At 37.8% G+C, this 19,845-nt stretch overlaps 2 protein-coding genes across 2 annotated transcripts in view; both read left to right on the top strand.

Annotated features, from left to right (window-relative positions):
* The first annotated feature begins 112 nt into the window (after nt 1–112).
* LOC139468041 (alpha-(1,3)-fucosyltransferase 11-like) lies at nt 113–4,273 on the top strand. The gene is made up of 2 exons (XM_071249731.1): nt 113–1,642; nt 2,606–4,273. The coding sequence occupies exons 1-2, from the start codon at nt 345–347 to the stop codon at nt 2,745–2,747; spliced, it is 1,440 nt and encodes a 479-aa protein (XP_071105832.1). The 5' UTR covers nt 113–344; the 3' UTR covers nt 2,748–4,273.
* A 5,727-nt stretch (nt 4,274–10,000) lies between these two features.
* LOC139468042 (E3 ubiquitin-protein ligase MARCHF1-like) overlaps nt 10,001–19,845 on the top strand; it is a 40,837-nt gene continuing 30,992 nt past the window's right edge. The window contains exons 1-2 of the mRNA XM_071249732.1: nt 10,001–10,072; nt 11,460–11,705. Coding sequence (XP_071105833.1) covers nt 11,610–11,705 — 96 coding nt within the window. The 5' untranslated portion in view covers nt 10,001–10,072; nt 11,460–11,609. The remainder of the gene's footprint in view (nt 10,073–11,459; nt 11,706–19,845) is intronic.

Raw genomic sequence — 19,845 nt, forward strand, 5'->3', positions numbered from 1 at the left:
ATATTCATTTTAAAGCGCACGTAAGATAAACCAGTTTTCATATTAGGGTCGCCACGGAGATGTAGCACAATAACAATAGTTGTAAGACAAGTAGTATTCCGTTTCTGTATACCTCGTGTAGCAGACGCCGTCACACGTACAACGCGTACGTGTTTGACGGCTATCAGTGTGTTGTCAGTTGTCAATGTCTGCGTCTATATTTATCACTTCATCAATAGTACACCTGTCACACGTCAACTTTGTTTAATTGTATCTGTTGTTACACCATAAATCTGTGACTGTAGATCTAGGCCTAACTGTGTTTGAAGTCCGTAGGCTATTTGTCTAGATTTAATCCTCGAAATATGAAAGTTAGTTTTGTGTTCTTGCTGTGGTGTCTTTTCCCGGAAACAAACATTGCAGGCAAAGACGGATATACCAGCAGTGACGGTACGGAGTACGAACCACATTCTCCTTTTAACGACATCGGGTACGGGAGCGACACCAGTCAAGGGTATGGAGTCTTCAATGAACCCGGAACAACTCACGATCTCCCTATTATTTTGTGGTGGACGGATATGATCTTTCCACATTTTGGAGGAAAGTCCGACAAGTATGTTATTCAATGTGGAGATGTTTCTTGTTATTCTACAAAGTACAAGAAGTATGCCAAGTCGAAACTGACAAGAGTGTTTATGTTTTATGGCACTGACATTGAACCCGAGAAATTACCATTGCCAAGACGCCCGTATCATGAATGGGCTCTATTTCACGAAGAGTCACCACTGAATAACTACATTTTATCTCATACTCCTTTCATTGAGCTGTTCAACCACACTGCAACGTTTAGGTCGGAGTCAGATTTTCCACTGACGAGTCAGAACATATACCATGTAAACTATCTTACGGAAAGGCAGCCTGTCAGTGTTGTTAAGAAGAACGAGGCGAAGAAAAGTATGAAATTGGCGTCCGTTCTGTACGTCCAAACACACTGTGATGTCCCTTCGGACCGTGACCGCTATGTGAAAGAACTGATGAAATATATTGATGTCGACTCGTATGGAGAGTGTCTCCATAATAAGGACTTGCCAGAACACCTGAGGGACCCAGCAGAAAATTATGAAAAGGATGAATTCCTCAATTTTATATCTCAGTATAAATTTCATCTTTCGTTTGAAAATGCCAATTGTAAAGATTACATGACCGAGAAACTAATGCGACCGCTGTATGTTGGGTCTGTTCCCATTTACAAAGGGTCACCATCAGCTAAAGAGTGGATGCCAAACAATCACAGTGTGATTATGGTTGACGATTTTTCAACGCCCGGGGAACTAGCTGCATTCATTAAGGCTATCGATGCCGATGATAGGGAATATGAAAAATATCTAGCGTTCAAGAAAACAGGAATTACTAATGAATTCCTTTTGAAACATCTGAAAGAGAGGCCGTGGCATCTTAATGTAAATGGCGGTTTTGATTATTTCCGTGGATTTGAATGCCTAGTATGTAAGAGAGTTCATGAGCGCTTATATTTTGAGAAAGATCGGGAAGAAGAGCCAGACATTCCGTTACCATCTCCAAGAATTGCAAACTATTCCCATTTAGGCTGTCCGCAGCCTTATCCGTCCTTCGGACATCCTGGGGACATTCCCAAAACTGACATGTAAGGCAATGTTAAGTACGCTTGTATAAAGAACATGTGCTGATAAGAAATATCCTTCAAGTGAAGTGACAGAAGCTTTTAATGCCACGTATGCATAAAGTAAATCCAGTAACCTATACTTTCATATGGGCCACAAATATTGACAATGTATTATTTCAGTTACGATTATTCCTCCTAGGTCGCCAAGTTTGCAAAAAGGATTTATGTGGCTTACAGGAAACGAACTTAAACCGTGCTCCAGAAATTAACCCTTGTCAAGTTGGGTGTACGACACACAAATTATTTTATGTTTTTATAAACTTTCGAAAATTGTCAGTGGATTATTGGCATACATACCTTTAAAGAGGGTGCGAGTAAAATAGGGATCGGATGCCATTATAATATTTCCCGGCCTGAATTTGGGTCAAGGATTCGATAAGACTGGATTGCTCCAGGCCGCCCTGATCTACAGAGATTCGTCACTTACAATATGGCAGCGATTTGTTTACATTAGAAACAAGATCCTTCTTCAAATTTTCTCTTTGCATAAAGTTAGGAGAATGTACAATCCATATAGAAATCCTGCCTCTGGTCTACAAAGCCAGAAAATAATCGGCTGCTAAGACATCAGCATGGAAAGAGTCAGCGGACGAATACATGCCGTCTTTCGATACTTTATTCTTCTAAAAACACGTGAGAAAGTACAGTGTATATTCTTCTAACCCTAAGGATACCTTTAACATTAGACGAATTGATTCGGTGTAGTGCCAGTTTGTATCCCTGGTTAAAGGTCCACAGGGTTGAGACCGTAGATTGTGCAGTGTAGGATACCATACTTACATTTAATGCTAAATTTATTTACCATATGGTGGAGATATGGTACACTGTATAATGGAGGATCCTGGACTGAGGGTTGTACCCGTGACACCATTGTTACCTAAGGATATCATCAGGTATCTTATGCATTTTGTGCTACTGTTTCAGATGGCATAAATCCGACTGGATCAGTCAATACTGGGCCGACTACGACAGAGCCCGCGCTGCCCGAAACATGGTTTTAGCTAAAGAGAAAGACTCCAAGAAATTTTTCGATTATTACGAAAAGGTTATGCGGCAAAAGGCATAAAGACATTGAAAGGCATTACAGTATTTCGCCGTCTCGTATCTGGAATATTGCAGTGTGTGGCATTAAATGCCAAGTATTGTCGACAAAAGTATTCTTCCGACTACAATTTAATACATACAGTCATGTAGAACGTATAAACATTTATTTTTTAGATGAATAATGTCGTTTTAATATTTCCTTATCCATTTTTAAGCTGATGTATACATTCCATTGTTCTACCTTACTATAAATGCCTTTTAATGTACAATTAATACGTTTGAATACGTTAACTATAACATACATTATAGCCCAACGTTCGCTGTTCTAAGCTGACAAAATTGAAGTACATGTGGATGTGGTTGATGAAACCTGATAACGTCCCATTAGGTATTAACGATAATGATTTCGATACAGCTGTTTCTGTGATAAACTTGATACTGTGTTAGGTTTCAAACATGGTGCATGTAACACGTTTTATCCCCAAACGTTACTGGCGCCTTGAGAAATCTGTCCACTTTCTGTTGTGAAAAGATGACCAAACCCTGCTGGCCCCTTAGTACATATCTGTTGATGTTATTTATGTGTTCCTAATTATATCCCCGACCAAAAAGGGCGGGGTATATAATTATAACAAGGAATTCCGTCCGTCCGTCTTTCCTTCCGAGCAATTTCTTTTGTGCGACCTGTAACTTGAAAACTACTGCGTCGATTCTTTTCAAACTTGGTGAACACTTTCTATACCAATAGCAGAGGTGCAGTGCGAAGTTTGAATTCCATGTTTGGATTTTCTGAAAAAAAATAAACATGTTTTGTTTTTTTAAAAGATTGTGCGGCCTATAATTTGAAAACTACTGCTGGATTCTTTTCAAATCTAGGCAGTTTCTAGTTTCCATACTAATAGAAGAGGTGCAGTGAAAATTTTAATTTTGATATGTGTATATTTTCTGAAAGAATATGATGTTTTTCATGTCTTGAACCTCATTCTTATTTACTTCAACATTTGTGAGACTTATGCCTTGAAAATATTTCACAGATTCTTTTCAAACTTGCTGAGCACTTTTTATACCAATAGGAGAGGTGCACTGCAAAGTTTGATTTTGATATGTGTGTTTTCTGAAAAAAAATATATTTTCAATATTTGGATTATCTGAAAAAATACAGCTATTTTTCATTTTTTTACTTAGAATTTTTGTACTTAAACATTTGTGCGGCCTATGACTTGAAAACTACAGCGTGGATTCTTTTCAAATTTAGGAAACAGTTTCCATATCAATAGGAGAGGTGCACTGCAAAGTTTGATTTTGATATGTGTATTTTCTGAAAAAATATGATTTTTTGTCATGTTTTCAACTTATATTATATGTTGGGAGTCGCCCTGATCAACTTTTGCCTTTTTATGTTTATGAGTTACTTAAACGTTTACTTTGCTCTTTGTCAAAAACATATTCTCAGTAAACAGTTGTACATTGATTTTTTAAGGACTTTCCTTGATTTAGAAGTCCTCATTCACTGATGTTGCAACCAGTGCTCAGGTTACAGCCTGGTGTGTAGAGAAGAACTTAAGCTCATCATAGCATGTTTGCTTATGGGGAGAGATTAAAGAATTATAAGGCTTGTCCTAAACCTATTTATGTAGACCATCCCATAGTAGTAAAGCGTTGTGACACCTTTATGTCTAGTGACGGCTTTTGGTAAACTTTCCGAATTATTCCATTTTCCATTGTGTGTCATGTTTGGATGTCCGTTTTATTCAAATCCACATGATATATTTGAGAGTTTTTCTCTTTGTGAAATTAAACTAAGAAAATCTTTTTAAGAGGGCTGGTAAACCCAACTAACTCACTGTTCTCCATCAAGTCTTCCATCATGTTCAAGTTGTACACTGTTTTTTCCATCATGGTTATGGGTTTTTTCGCCCAAGTTTCAACAGTTGAAACAATCTCATTAAAATTAGATCTTATTTCTAAGATCTGATTTTAATGAGTTTGCATTTGAAATGATATCTGCTATGTGTGTTTGTGTGTGCAAAATATAATAACTACATGCACTGCATTTGATTGAAAACTCTTGAAATATAATATAAACCGATGCAAATTGTATGCGTGAAAAATGTAACCTTATATTCTTTAAATCAAAACATTTTGATGTTGTGATGTTAAGATATGAATAAACTTTTAATCAAAATAAATAGTAAGTTACAGAATAAACGTGTTATGTTTATATCCTGTCAGCATCAACCCACATGGTCCGTGTTAATGACCACAGTGTAATATCATGCACTCGATTACACCTGTGTAAGTTTACTCAAGAATGCAAGGTATTCACACGTGTGTAAACGTTTTGCGTGCTGGTACATTGCATCGGGAATTAATAAATGCCGGTTCTTGAGGTTGTGCTAATTATTGTTTTTGCTTACGTGTAAATATGTCTAAATAATATGTGGCAGAATATTCTTTATGCCAGATGGAAAGCGAGCAGTTTTCTTTTGGCTCCAGTGATTGGGTCGTTTTGTGACATATGAATTAAAACATCCTTGTTTATACGAAAGTCTTGAAAAACGGACGTACATACTATGATAGTATCCCACCAAGCTGATCGTCTTTCTCTCTCTTTTTCCGTATTAGTTACCTTGCGAAAGAATTTTGTTAAACTCTAGTCGGCAATATCCGATAATGGTCGTGGCTTCAATAATCGAGTCTGGCCCTGACTGGAAACCAGGCCCTGATGATACGCTATCAACCGAATCACTGAGCATGACCGCCCGATCCAAATTAGTGAATCAACACAAGCAGTGGATTTGCTAGGGTCATGTTCTAGATCTAGCGTTGTTCCCCAAGCGTCCAGCATTGATTATCAAAGACGAATACAACTGGTATGGTACCATATATGTTTCCTCTCCGTAAGAAAGCAATTTTGCTGAAGAAAAGGTGAAGTGAAATGGGGTTTAACGTTGCGTTCAAGATTGTTCACTGACATAGCTTGAGACATGTGTGCAAGTGGCTGATAGTCTGGACTTAAGCCACTGAGATACCATGCCCCAGTTTAGCATGTATACCCCACTCAGACACACTGTACTCACACCGAGACGACCAGTCCTTGTATCCCAATAATACCGAGCACCAGGCGGGGTAGCAACAAGTAGCAGCTCTTAACATATTTGATATGATGCGGCAACGCATCAAACCACCGACCTTCCGCTCTCTGGCCAAATGCGCTATTCACTAAACCACGGAGGCGTTTTCTGTATGTAAGTGTTTTAAAGAGATGAACTTTCATATTGAATAAATGCCGATTACAGCTGACAAACCATCCTCGATAACCCAGTGTATTAAATACCCATTCTGGTAGGATATATACCTTGGGTCCATTCGTTTTGATCCATTTTCGAAAAACATGCCGCTAAAAGTAGTCAAAAGCATACTAACTGGAATATATAATCATATTTTACGGGCAAATGAATTCCAGTACCTTCTTTGTTTATCAGTTTTAACCAAACAATCCATATTTTACATCACATACCAAATTGTTGAGACTTGAGACATTTTATAATGGAATGGAAGCAAATTCAGTGAATTTTAAGTTTCACATTTTTTTCATGAGAAAATATGCAAGAACTAATGACTGCTACGTTGGACTGCTTATTGTCTGTCTCGCGGATATTGTTAAGAAACACATAATGCTGGGATGTAATTAAGACATGTAATATAAATGCATCTGTGTGAAAAACAGGACGAAGTAATTGAAACGGGAGACACAATGCCGAGTATCACAGGCAACTATGGATACCTGTGAATTAATTAATAGATATTCTATACAACTATTGAGCATCCACATAGAATTACACCTAACCATGTTGCCGAGATGACACCATGGTGATAGTTTAACCGTCACCATGGAAACTATCAACATACATATTACTGTTGCTATGATCGAACTACGTCAAGTCACTGGAAGCCATTTACAACTGTATGACATGCTGTTTCCCTAAATCCATCGCGACAACATAGTTTATACGTGTATTGTGTTGGGTATATAGACGGAAGAAAACATTTCCATCATCATAACAAATCCTTTAAAAGCAGAGGCGAAAGTACAATTTCGACTATATCATAAGATTGTGTTAGTGAATCACTATCAAATAGTGATGATACCAGGTTTTTCGCGAAAAGTGAGCGTTCGCCTGAAAAATACACACGGTCCGTACAGATGGTAAAAGTCAAAATAGGGAAATGTCTGCTAACATTTTATGTTGTATACCAATCTAGCCGTGAAGGGTCACTCTAATGTGACGAATAGACTATGACTATGCTCTAAATTCACAATTATCACTCATCATCATATAATGGGTAGTGCATGATATCGATGCGATAAACCATTCCGATAAACTCGTTTTCACGATCCGATAAATATGCAACTAAGGTCACCAAGCAGGGACTACTTTCAATTTCCATTCATCGGTTGAATGCCTGATTTCCAAATAAGCTATTGAAAAACGTTCAATAAGTTAAAACTGTGTGTGTGTGCGTGCGTGCGTGCGTGCGTGCGTGCGTGCGTGCGTGTGTGATTATGTAGACCAACATGGCTGCAAATCACGTGGCACTATATCATTAAAGTGGTGGTTCACTCAAACATTGTTTTACTACGCGGTTTCTAAACATGAAGTCATTCGGCAAAACGTCGTCTATACGTCGACTATTTTAAGAATATCATAAAATGATAAAGTGATTATTACCCTCGTGTGTTTTCGTATCGTAAAAATACCAGTATTAGGTATACACTGACTTAATCCCCATTTACAACATCTAGACTTGCACTGAAAACGGCTAAGGTACCAATTAATATTCAAGAGATAGGGTGTTGTTGGAGATGGTATATTTGATCTCCCATTAATCTCTTTGGAGAGGCCGAACAGTTTATTATCTTTCAGCATAATTTATTATCTTTAAGCAGAACATTTATTTTCATGACGTCCAGCATGTCCACTGAACATGTTTTTAGGCACTTTTTTTATTAAATCACATGTGCTTCAGGCTTGTTCGTTACGTTTGGCACGATGCATGCAATCCACCAAGTCAATGAGCCTGACCACCGAATCGATTCAGTGCCTCTTACGAAAAGCACAGGTTTCTGAATGGGACCTGTGGTGTTTAGATCTATGAAGCTATATGTCAGTTCAACATTCAAGATATTACAATATAATTACATATATTAACTAATACTATGAAAATGTGTCAGATATGAAAGGTTACATAGAGTGACAGTGGTTTAACGCTGTTTTGAAGAGTATTTCCGTTATATAACAGCTTACCTTGTGTCAGTTTACTGTGGGAGAAAAGCCAGAAGTTAACCACTTTGGTGAAACGGGTTTGGTGCTGACAAACCAAGAAACATCATGATGGTGAATCTGGGATTCGAACCCACGATAATAGCGAATTGTGATGCCTTAGACTACTGGGCCACCCGTACCTTCTGAAATATTCCAGGTCAGAGACATATCAAGTCTATAATTGTTTGACCCACGCCAATCGAACTTGGGCCAAATCTCTTACGAGAAGGTGAAACGTTTCAGAATGAAAACGTATGTTCAGTGATTGAGTGAGTGAGTAGGATTTTACGGGGCTTTGTCAATGTTCCAGTAATATCACGACGGGGAACACCAGAAATGGACTTCACACATTGTAGCCATGTGGAGAATCAAACCGGGCGTTCGGCGTATCAAACCAGAATGACTATACACCTGAAATATGAAGTGCCCATCTGTTTCATCAGGTTTGGTCATTGTGTGTCTTATGACAGGACGCCCTTGGCGCCCCTGCATATGTTTATCCGAGCTCATTTTGTCAGTAACTTCATTCCAGCACTTGTTTCATTTGTCGTTAAAAATGGTCTGGGGGTGCTTGCCATTTTCCATGTGTATATATATTACACCGTCAACACTTAAGCATAGTCTCTCTCAATAAGGTTCAAGAGGGGGACTTTTAGTTAAAGTCCGTGGCGCTGAGTGATCTACCGAATAGTGATTAAACCATTATCAGCATAGAAACAAGACACCCAACATTTAATAGATTAACATACAGAAAAAATATTATACCACATTATCCAAAAAGATCTCTCCTATGAGATTTGCAATCCATTGTGACGTCATTGTTACCATGACGTCACAATCAAATGGAATCATAGTGTCTGGTACCGAAACTCGTTAGCAGTAGTTTTTACAACCAAGACACTGTTTATTACTGTTTACAAACTGAAACCGTTGGAAGAATGATGTTGGATGATAAATAGAATCTCGCCCCCGTGTCTCTTGTCCTCGGAGTTTTAAAACTGAATAGAATCTTGTAGATATATTTCGTATCAAAAGAGGCGGTCGGGTAAGCCTAGTGATTAAAGCGTTGGCTCGTCACGCCGAAGACCCGGGTTCAGTGCCCGACATGGGTACAATGTGTGAAGCCCATTTCTGGTGTCCCCCGCCGTGATATTGCTGGAATATTGATAAAGGCGGTGAAAACCATACTCATTCAATCTCTTACTTCATATTAAAAAACTCTCGGTGACAATGTCTATATCCCCATTGATAACGGCTATTTAAGTCGACAGAGTGTCTTCCTTGCCGCAGTGGCAGAATGCTAAAATTCCGCTGACGACAAATGTTTTTTGTCAATTTTCTTCTGTCATCCAAGTCTATGATAGAAACAAGCGTCAAGTGGTGTTTAAATAACTAACAAGTCATGTACCTAATACAAGGCAAAGACAAATTACCCATCGTTTAAATGTCCTATATACTCATATAATATATATTGTTTGTCTTGAATTAAACATTGATTTGTTCTTGAGTAACAGTAAAATAGAACTGGACATCGGTATGATTCCTGCCATCATTCTAATATTACACTATAGGCCAATAAAGAAAATCAATTTGAAATATCATAAACGTTTTGGCAACAGCCCGACCTGAAAAGGATTGTAGAAACAAATTAGTTAAGTTCGATTATTTGGTTTGGACGTATACTCTACCGCCAAACAAACATATCTACTTGATAGAGACAACACAGAGTTGTTCCCCTTCAACTAAACACTAAATGTAATCAACGACTGACAGCTTATGAGGTTAGTGATCTTTTTCGAATATATTATCTTTATCTGAATTGCAGAAATTAAAGTGGACTTATTTGACGAGAAATGAATTGAGTTATTGATCCGTGCGATAAGCTTGATCTCGCCCGATACATACCTACTTGAAAATATCAGCAGCACCAGAGGGCACTTGTTGTGACGTCATCTTTACATATGGAGGCCATTCGCACCTGAGATCAGATGTGACAAAATAAGTGGCAAGTACAACACAGGTGAATATTTTCTGTGCGTCTACGATAGGAATGTGAGAAGCTTTGTTCAAAGTTACTTCACTGCTTTGTGTGTCTTTGGGGATTTATGGTACTAGGAAATGTAGCGGATTGGTATATAAACAAATCTCTCGCACAAACTGTCAAGGAAGACCGAGGCTGTAGGCAACAATGTCATTCAACAGCTTCAATGTTGATTCTGTATTTCCGCGACTTTAGATCATTCGTTTTTGACGTTACCTGTTAGAGTAGTTTCTTCCTGCTGCAAAGAAAAATATCGATGAACACCGTGATATTGATAACGTATCCTGTTATTCAATGGTGTTGAATCTAATAACATTGATATCCCGCTCATGTACAAACGAAAGTAATTGTTAACAAATATATTTGCCACTAACCCCACAGCTATTGACTTCACAATATGTGTATTTACATGTTTATGTATGATGTGTACATTGGCGGTGTATGTATGAATAATTTGCAAATTGCTGTATTTTAGGAAACGAATTTCAATATGACAAATATTCTTATACTCAATCTACATTCTGAAATCCTGGCTATAACAATTGTGATTGTAGATCTAGTTCAATATTTAGTAAACCTGTTCAATATATCAATTGTTATCATGCTTAGCCTACAGTATAAAATCTTGGGTATGATAAGGTTGTTAAGTGTCTGACATAACAAGTTATGTTGAAGGAAACCTGCATTATCAGTTGCTACCATAGGTTGGTTGTTTGGGATATGATACCAAGAATTATAAGTAGACATTTTAGAAGATTATTAATTTATATGTGGCATAGTGATGATTGTTCATAATAGCTAAAGTAAAACTTTAAAGACAGTATAGACACATCGTCGTTAGAGATTATGTAATAAAATAGCTGCACTGACAATTTGTACTTTCATCATGTTCAGTAACACAGAATAATTTGATGTAACCTTAATTCAGGTAATACAACAGTTTCTTACAAATGTCTGAAAATGCAGCCATTGTGTCCTGTCTTTAATTTGTATCATTCTGTTAACAAACAAAAGTTATTGTTGAAAAAACGTTCTCAGTCCTAACAGTACACTGCAGTAAAAGTATCAGACTGGTGGGTGTTTTTTGATGTTATAGACAACATATACAACTTCCAACGTTGTACAAGGAATAGCAATGTTTGAAATTAAGCATATGATATTCCTTGTTATGGCACTGTTGTTTAAAGTTAAATATTTAGAGGGTCTCTAGATTTAAATACTGTAGCAGCAAACCTTTAAGATCACAGGACCCCTCGTGATATCTGAAAAATGTATTGGCAAAAATATTCCAGTGAAAGTTGTAATTTGGTTTTATCATGTTGATAACAAGATTAATATGCTTAATCCATTTCCTTCTTCTTTTCAGACTACTGAAGATCCAGCTGTGATCATCAGTATGTAGGGTGTCATTCTGTATTACGGTCAAGGAAAGACTTCTAGTCAACTAGAAGGACCCACATGTTAGTATCTGGATCACCAAGCAGGAACAAATGTATACCATAGCAAGTACTACAGTATGCCTATACAGCAAATAGCAGTTAGACCACTCGGAGTTATGAAAGACAGGAAAAACAATATATCTGGCCCCAACAAGGGGAAAGAGAGCACTCGCGTAAGTATTTCAGTGCATGTGCAATCTTGGTCAACACTTTTGATTTATATTCATTTTGACATCAGCCTTGTTACACTTGGTAAACAAAGGTGAAACTTTATTAGTGTTGTCTTGTGGCTGTAGTTTGTCCTGATGTATATACATGTCACTAGGAAATGTATTATGGAAATAACTTATCAGGGGTCTGGAAATATTAAAATTATGAACTTGTCCCTGGACTCATTTTTCTTGAGAGAAAAATAGTCCTATTTTTCCAGATTACTGACCAAAAATGGCGTTTTTGTCTCAGAATCTGTCTTTTACTGCCTGCAATGTTTTGATTTTGCTGAATCAGTTTTCGTATCTAAGTAGGGTTTTTTCGCACAAATAATGAATTCCCCAATTGCTAGGTTGAAATTGTAATGAAAACTATACGTTTTGCGCAGGTAGTGCAACCAGGCATGACTTCTTACTATAAGCAGTTGGCTACATGGTGCTCTGATCAACCAAACAGAGTGTATTCAAACGCAAAATCAGAACAGGAAGTAAACAATACACTGTTGTCATTTGGACTGATCAAAGTCGCAATGTTTACACTATTTCAAAGATATGTGTATTATTGTTATCAGAACTGACTAACGCCATATAGGTCTGCAAATGTAAGGGTTGTCCTCAGACAACAGAAGCTGATTTTGTTTCTCTGTCTGGCATTCATTTTCTGCACATCTGATTATAGATTTGAGGTTTTTAACAGCTGACATTAATGGGCCCTTGATCATAATCATGGTGTTGAAATTAGTATTTTGTATTTTTCATCCTGCCCATATATCAGTTCTTATAACAATGGAAAATATTCAGTGCTACTCAACACCTGCTAGTTCATTTGTTTAACTGAAACTTTGTTATTCATGTCTTGTTAAAGTTTTAAAAGAATAGACAGTGCAGCAGTTGTGATATGTAGAATCGCTCATGCTTTGAAAATGTATGGGGGGGCACATGTAACAAATGTGCTACATACATCATGTGTATTGCAGTACAAATAGGGCTGTTAATTCAGCTATTGAGAATTTGTGGTGCAGCAGATGTTACATTTGTTCGTAACAGGAAGTAGGTTGTGAATACATCACCCACCATATCACTGGAGCCAAGACTTGCACTCCTTACCATGCTCTAGTTAGTGGTGTGTGCTACTGGTAGTGCAGGAGATGTTACATTTGTTCGTAACATGAAGTAGGTTGTGAATACATCACACACCATATCACTGGAGCCAAGACTTGCACTCCTTACCATGCTCTAGTTAGTGGTGTGTGCTACTGGTAGTGCAGGAGATGTTACATTTGTTCGTAACAGGAAGTAGGTTGTGAATACATCACACACCATATCACTGGAGCCAAGACTTGCACTCCTTACCATGCTCTAGTTAGTGGTGTGTGCTACTGGTAGTGCAGGAGATGTTACATTTGTTCGTAACATGAAGTAGGTTGTGAATACATCACACACCATATCACTGGAGCCAAGACTTGCACTCCTTACCATGCTCTAGTTAGTGGTGTGTGCTACTGGTAGTGCAGGAGATGTTACATTTGTTCATAACATGAAGTAGGTTGTGAATACATCACACACCATATCACTGGAGCCAAGACTTGCACTCCTTACCATGCTCTAGTTGGTGGTGTGTGCTACTGGTAGTGCAGGACATGGTGTCATTACTGGTTTTCATTTCATTATTGTCGACTAGCGTTAAGCAGCATTCATTCACTCACTGAACATTTGTATGAAACCGCTCTCTGATGAAAAGTCAGTCTGGGCCAAAAACTTTGTTGTCTACTGATCTGATCTTGTCATTCTAGGTCTTTTTCTGTGTATTAAGTAACGGTGAAGTCAAATAAATCTGTTGAGTGAACTAGAATCAATGAGCACCAAAGGGTTAGTTGATTCTGCCTCTGGAATCTACAGATTCGAGTGATTTCTCTGTCTTTAACCATGTTGTAATTTAAAATAGAATTTCTCTCTAATTGTGCATGCACATTCAGAACGGCTAGTGATTTCCTGGCTCAGAATAAACTACAAGAACATTATCATGATTATTCTCTAATATTCTCAAACATGTCAAAATTGAAAAAAGATATCTTTCGGCCAGTTCAGATGTCAATCAGTGTGTGTCCCAGAAAATGAACCAGTCAGAATAACTGTAATGGTCAAAGCTATCATATGAGCAATGATGACTGTATGACGATAAACATATGGTACAAATCCAGTCAACATGATCAAAGGAGTATGGATGTTGAACTTGGAGTGAGTGAATGAAATTAAATTGAAACATGTACCTTGGACATAATTGATATTTCTGTTCTGATAAATACAATCAATGTTCGGTCAGCCGATGTCAGATTTTCTTCATTTATAGTTTCATTTCAATCAAGGAAATCCCCATCTGTAAAAAGCACAATGCATCCATCATACTTGCTCTTTGTACTGTGGTCCCCCTCGAACCCCCAATTTAATGCCTAAAACCCTCAAAATATATTACAGACAGTACTAAGCACATGCGAATACATGTATATATACAGTAAACTACGGTTGTAACAAACTCAAAGGGAAACAAGAAAAACAGTATGTTATATCCGTCTGTTTGTTATAAGCGTGTTTGTTAAAAACGTAGTTTACTGTACCAATGTAAGTCACTAAGTGGGATGCTATATACTCTCATTCCCCATGACAATCTGGGTTAGAATTGATCTTCAATAACCTATGCTTTCTGTAAGAGGTGACTGAATGATCCGGGTGGTGAGGCTCGCTGACTTTGTTGTGGCATGTCATCATATCTTAATTGTTTTGGGGGGCACGGGTGGCCCAGTCGTCCAAGGCGCCGTGATTCGTTGTGCAGAGTGTGTCCCTTGGACACGCCAGAAACCTATGATTGTGGGTTCGAATCCCGGTTCGCCCTGATTATGTTTCTAGGTTTGTCAGCACCATACCCATGCTCCTGGGTTTCACCAAAGTGGAAAACGTCTGAGACCTGCATCACTTCGGGGTTTCCTCCCACATTAAGCTGACACACCATGATATAACTGGAATACTATAAAAAGCTCTGACACACCATGATATAACTGGAATACTATAAAAAGCTGCGTTACACCCAACTCACTCACTCACTCACTCACTCACTCACATAATTGTGTGGATGTATGCTCATGCTATCAATCACTGGATTGTCAGATCCAGACTCGATTATTTACAGGCTGCTGTCATATAGTTGGAATATTGCTGAGTGCGGCATTCAACAACATTACTTATTACTTCAGTAGTCAGTGTTTCTTTTGTGTTTGTAGAATGGAGAGGAACCTAATAGTCCCCCTATACACAGGATGTTGTGACTTGTTATTGTCCAGGGAGTAAGTCAGTAAATGTTTATGTGTAGTGTCCTGGCACGGTCCGACTTTCTGGGTTATACTGCAGACATGCACCAGAATAAGTAGATAAAGACACCCATGTCTTCTGTGTGTGTATTAAATCCTCATGAGTTTATGAAAATGGGATGTGCATGGTGATAATGAATATACATGAGCAGCCTTCGAAATTAATGCTTGTCTTCCAGCCCGATACTAATGATTTGTGCTGAGGACAAGTAAAATTCCAGTTCTTGTAGTCCTCACAGACTAGTACTAGTACCAGCAATCTACTATACAATCAGCAAAGGGCTGTAATCTGAACCAGTTCTCAATGCTTCAATTGGTTGGTTGGTTTGTTGTATAACGCCTCACTCAGCAATATTCAAGCTATATGACGGCGGTCTGTAAATAATCGAGTCTGGACCAGACAATCCAGTGATTGATATCATGAGCATCAATCCACGCAATTGGGATCGATGTCATGCATCAACCAATTCAGCGAGCCTGACCACCCGATCCCGTTAGTTGCCTTTTACGACAAGCATAGTCACCTTTTACAGCAAGCATGGGTTGCTGAAGACCTATTCTATCCGGAATGCACTGAAAAACTGATAGAACATGTAAAACATAGTATAACAAATTGTCTTGTTCAAGCAGGACTAGCTACAAACTCTTAAGAATTAGTAAAATAAGATTTCTACTAGTCCTTTTGACTAGTCTGAGTAATGAACATCTTCAGCTGCATTAGATACTTTTGACAATTAAGTATAATTAATCTTCCTTTTCACTTTTTGTGTATGTCCGTGAATGTCAGCAATATTCCAGCTATATGATGGCAGCCTATAGATAAGCATTGAGTCATGAACCAGTGTTTGAAAGCATATGCAATGTACCGTACTGTAGGGGGACAACCATGCTTGGAGTTGAACTCGCAAATGACCGTTATGTTTACAAACAAGCGACGACTGTCATGACGCCAAATACACTTGCCCCTGCTAAATTACTTTCTTTGTATGTCAATTTGAATTTCTATTTCATTAAATCTATCATGTCATTGATATGGTAAGAATGTAAGGGAGAAGTTGGTTGATTTTCCGTTAGTCTGCAATCTCGAAGCAATCTGATTATACAAACAACAAAGTAATTTCATCTGGAAAACATTGTCCATTGTAAGCCTTTTCAAAATGAACTATAATGGCATTCCCAAAGACAAACAAAAGTATGAATGTTACTACGTTTGGGGATAGAGGCCAAATTTCCAGATTCTTGTTATGGCCGCGCCCACACTGGTGGCAGCGATGTTACCGAGAGTGTAACGAAGGTGTCACGCGCTGGGAAGGAGCTTGTGACAGCAGCTGCAAACCATTGAAGTGAATCCCTAATTCACCCCAATTATGATTCATGATTTGTGCATAAATGTCTATATGACCTGCATCACTTGAGGGTTATTCCCACATGTTGGATATAACAGAATTCCTGTTCTGTGTGATGTTATTCCCACATAAGCTGACATGTTGGATATAACAGAATTCCTGTTCAGTGTGATGTTATTCCCACATAAGCTGACATGTTGGATATAACAGAATTCCTGTTCAGTGTGATGTTATTCCCACATAAGCTGACATGTTGGATATAACAGAATTCCTGTTCAGTGTTATGTTATTCCCACAGAAGCTGACATGATGGATATAACAGAATTCCTGTTCAGTGTTATGTTATTCCCACATAAGCTGACATGTTGGATATAACAGAAATCCTGTTCAGTGTGATGTTATTCCCACATAAGCTGACATGTTGGATATAACCATGATAACAGAATTCCTGTTCAGTGTGATGTTATTCCCAACCCAACTATTTCATGTACATGTAGAGCAGGTGTTTTCTGGTTGACCACTATTTACTCAAATAAAAAAAAATTCTGCCAGTGTCACATTGTCATGTAAATAATATGACATACGCGTCACAATTGTCAGGTACCATTGTAGCCTTTGACAGTTGCCACTAGTCCAAAGCACTGGTCTAGTCAGAGTTCATAGGTCTCATAGGGTTAGCTGATAAAAATCCATAAATTAACATTAAGATCTACTGGAGACCACATCAAGTGGCAAGTTCAGGCTAGTCTTGCTAGAAGCTGTAAATGTTTTTGGCACAGACAGCCGTTGTTGTCAGGCGAATACATTTTCAATCAAGGCAATAATGAACAATCTGCTAGAATATCATATCTCAGCAGAATGTTTTGAATTGTGTCCCTTGTCATGCTTATATATATACATATATACATATATACATATATACATATATACACACACATAATAGATGATACTAGATAGCATATGGCATTGCCATTGATTTTACAAACCTTTGACCGCATCGATCACAGAACTGTGGCAAACATACAGTTTGCATCTAGTTCCCCAGTGTTGTATTTTTAATGTAGACAGTCAGCAGTTCAGGCTGAAGATAAATGTTACTTTCCTCAGGCATTGGACAAGTAGCTGAAAGCCCACTATACTACACTGTACAATTTTTTAAATGTTTTTTTTTCATAAGATTAAAATAATGTTTAAACTATCACCATAAGACAAACTACCTCAACATTAGGGAAATGATTTTCTGTTTGTGTATTCTACCACATCCTTGTTGAACTCAGTAGATGTCTGTCATACTAGGTATGCCGTGATATACCTGGAATACTGTTAAAAGTGGCGTTAAACCCAACTCACTCACTTACTCACTGTCATACTCGGTATGAACATTTTGACACTTTGAAAGCATACAAGTTTAGGCGCAGACAATGAAATACAGTATGAATACAGTACCAGCATGAAACAAACAGCTTTATGGCACAAGCCACCTAGGGCTGTTCAGACCGTAGAAGTTATAAACTCTGACCAGTATGACCATCGCAATCTGCTGCTGTGTACATGGTGTATGTAGATCTTGAACAGAACAAACCTTTATATAATTAATGCTGTGAATGGATGAGGGATGCATAAGTTCAAACAAAAAGGTTTTCTGTTTGTTAGTTTGTTGTTGAAAGCCATACTCAGCAATTTCAGCTATATGAAGGTGATCTGTAAATAATTATGTCTGGACCAGACAATCCAGTGATTGACATCATGAGCATTGATCCATGCAACTTGGATATGATGACACATAACCAATCAAGTTAGAGTTAGCCCACCTGATTCATTTAGTCCCCTACTACAAAAAGCATAGGTCATATGTTTCACCGGAATCCTCACCAGTTCTTTCGGCACAGATTGTATTTTTAAGCATTGATACAGTGATAATGTCTTATTGGATTTTGATATGAGACCAAAAAAAATTAAAATTTCTGATTTTAGCCATGCAGTGTCTTGAAATGTTTAATTTTCACAAATTTACTTTACATTACTCAATGTTATGAGTTCAAGAACTATCAGTTTGTCAAGTCAGTTTGTCACATTCTCTTCTGTGAGTACTTAAACAGCTGGTGAATGTACCGATATAATATTCATCTTTTTTGTATGGAACAGCCTCACATGCTTCATCAACATCTGAACCAGCAGGTTGGTGGAAATATGTAAATAATTCACTTGCATGAACATAGACTAAGTGCATAGTGACATCATCGCTAGTGACCATGGTGATCTATGCAAGTTTCATATGAATAATACACATTCCATTGTTGCACTGCTCGCCACTGAAAAAATTAAATAAAGGAAGTATTTATTTGTTAGTTTACAGAATGTACAGGTTTCACACTCCTACGTGCATTTCTTTTGGTTTGGGGTCAGTGTAGTACCTCTTCCGCAGGTCCCCACTCACATGGACATCTGACATATTACATGTTTGTTTGTCGTCCATTTTGTTTCTGTAAAGTCACGCATTTAGATAACTTTCATTGAGAAAAATATCATAAAACATGAAAACTTCTTCCATTTGCGTACTTATCCTTTGTCAACTACGCTTTCCACATCACGATTTAATATCTGTGATAGTGGTTTGGTCAGTTTGATGTGGAAAGTGATGTGTTTTCATGCACCTCGTTATGATGGATCATTATCATTATGCAAAACAATCTGTGAATCACGCAGAAAGACTTCCTGTTGGACTTTGCTGATTGCAATGTATGAGCATTGTTTACAAACAAGAGAAAGATCCAGTCAAGTGGTATACAAATTAGCTTCTGGCTGTGGTGTAATGGGAAGTCTTCATTGCACCGAAGTGTGAATTTGGTGATATTACCATGATTACTTCTCAGACAATGAGATACCAGGCTTTTACCGAAGGTAACATGTATAGAGGATGGCTGTTTGAAACTTATTCAGTTGTAGCAATCCATGTGGAATTTGACTGATATTTCTATTCTTGATAAGAAATTCAAGGGTAGACTTCAATAATTGATTTAATTCAATGACCAAATTCCATCTCAAACATTGCAGTATATAATTAGAATAAGGCTTCAAAAATATTTTGTTTTATGTTTGTTTTGGCTACAGTGGTCATTCTTGGACTCCATGTTTTAATATTGCTTGGAGTAGGTCCTCCAAACTGACAGTCCCTAGCACTCACAAATCCTTGGGATTGGTTCAAGAGGTGATTAAATGGATTGGGTGGACAGGCTTGGTGGCTTGGTTGATTGCATGTCATTGTATCCCAAAAGCGTAGATCAATGTTTAGGATGTCAATCACTGGATCGATGACTCAATTATTTACAGACTTCCATCATATACCTGGAATATTGCTAAGTGCTACATTAAACAACAAATAGCTGGAATTCTGAG

The sequence above is a fragment of the Haliotis cracherodii genome, unplaced genomic scaffold (assembly GCF_022045235.1).
Source record: "Haliotis cracherodii isolate W230 unplaced genomic scaffold, xgHalCrac1.p SCAF_2, whole genome shotgun sequence".
Taxonomy (NCBI): Eukaryota; Metazoa; Mollusca; class Gastropoda; order Lepetellida; family Haliotidae; genus Haliotis; species Haliotis cracherodii.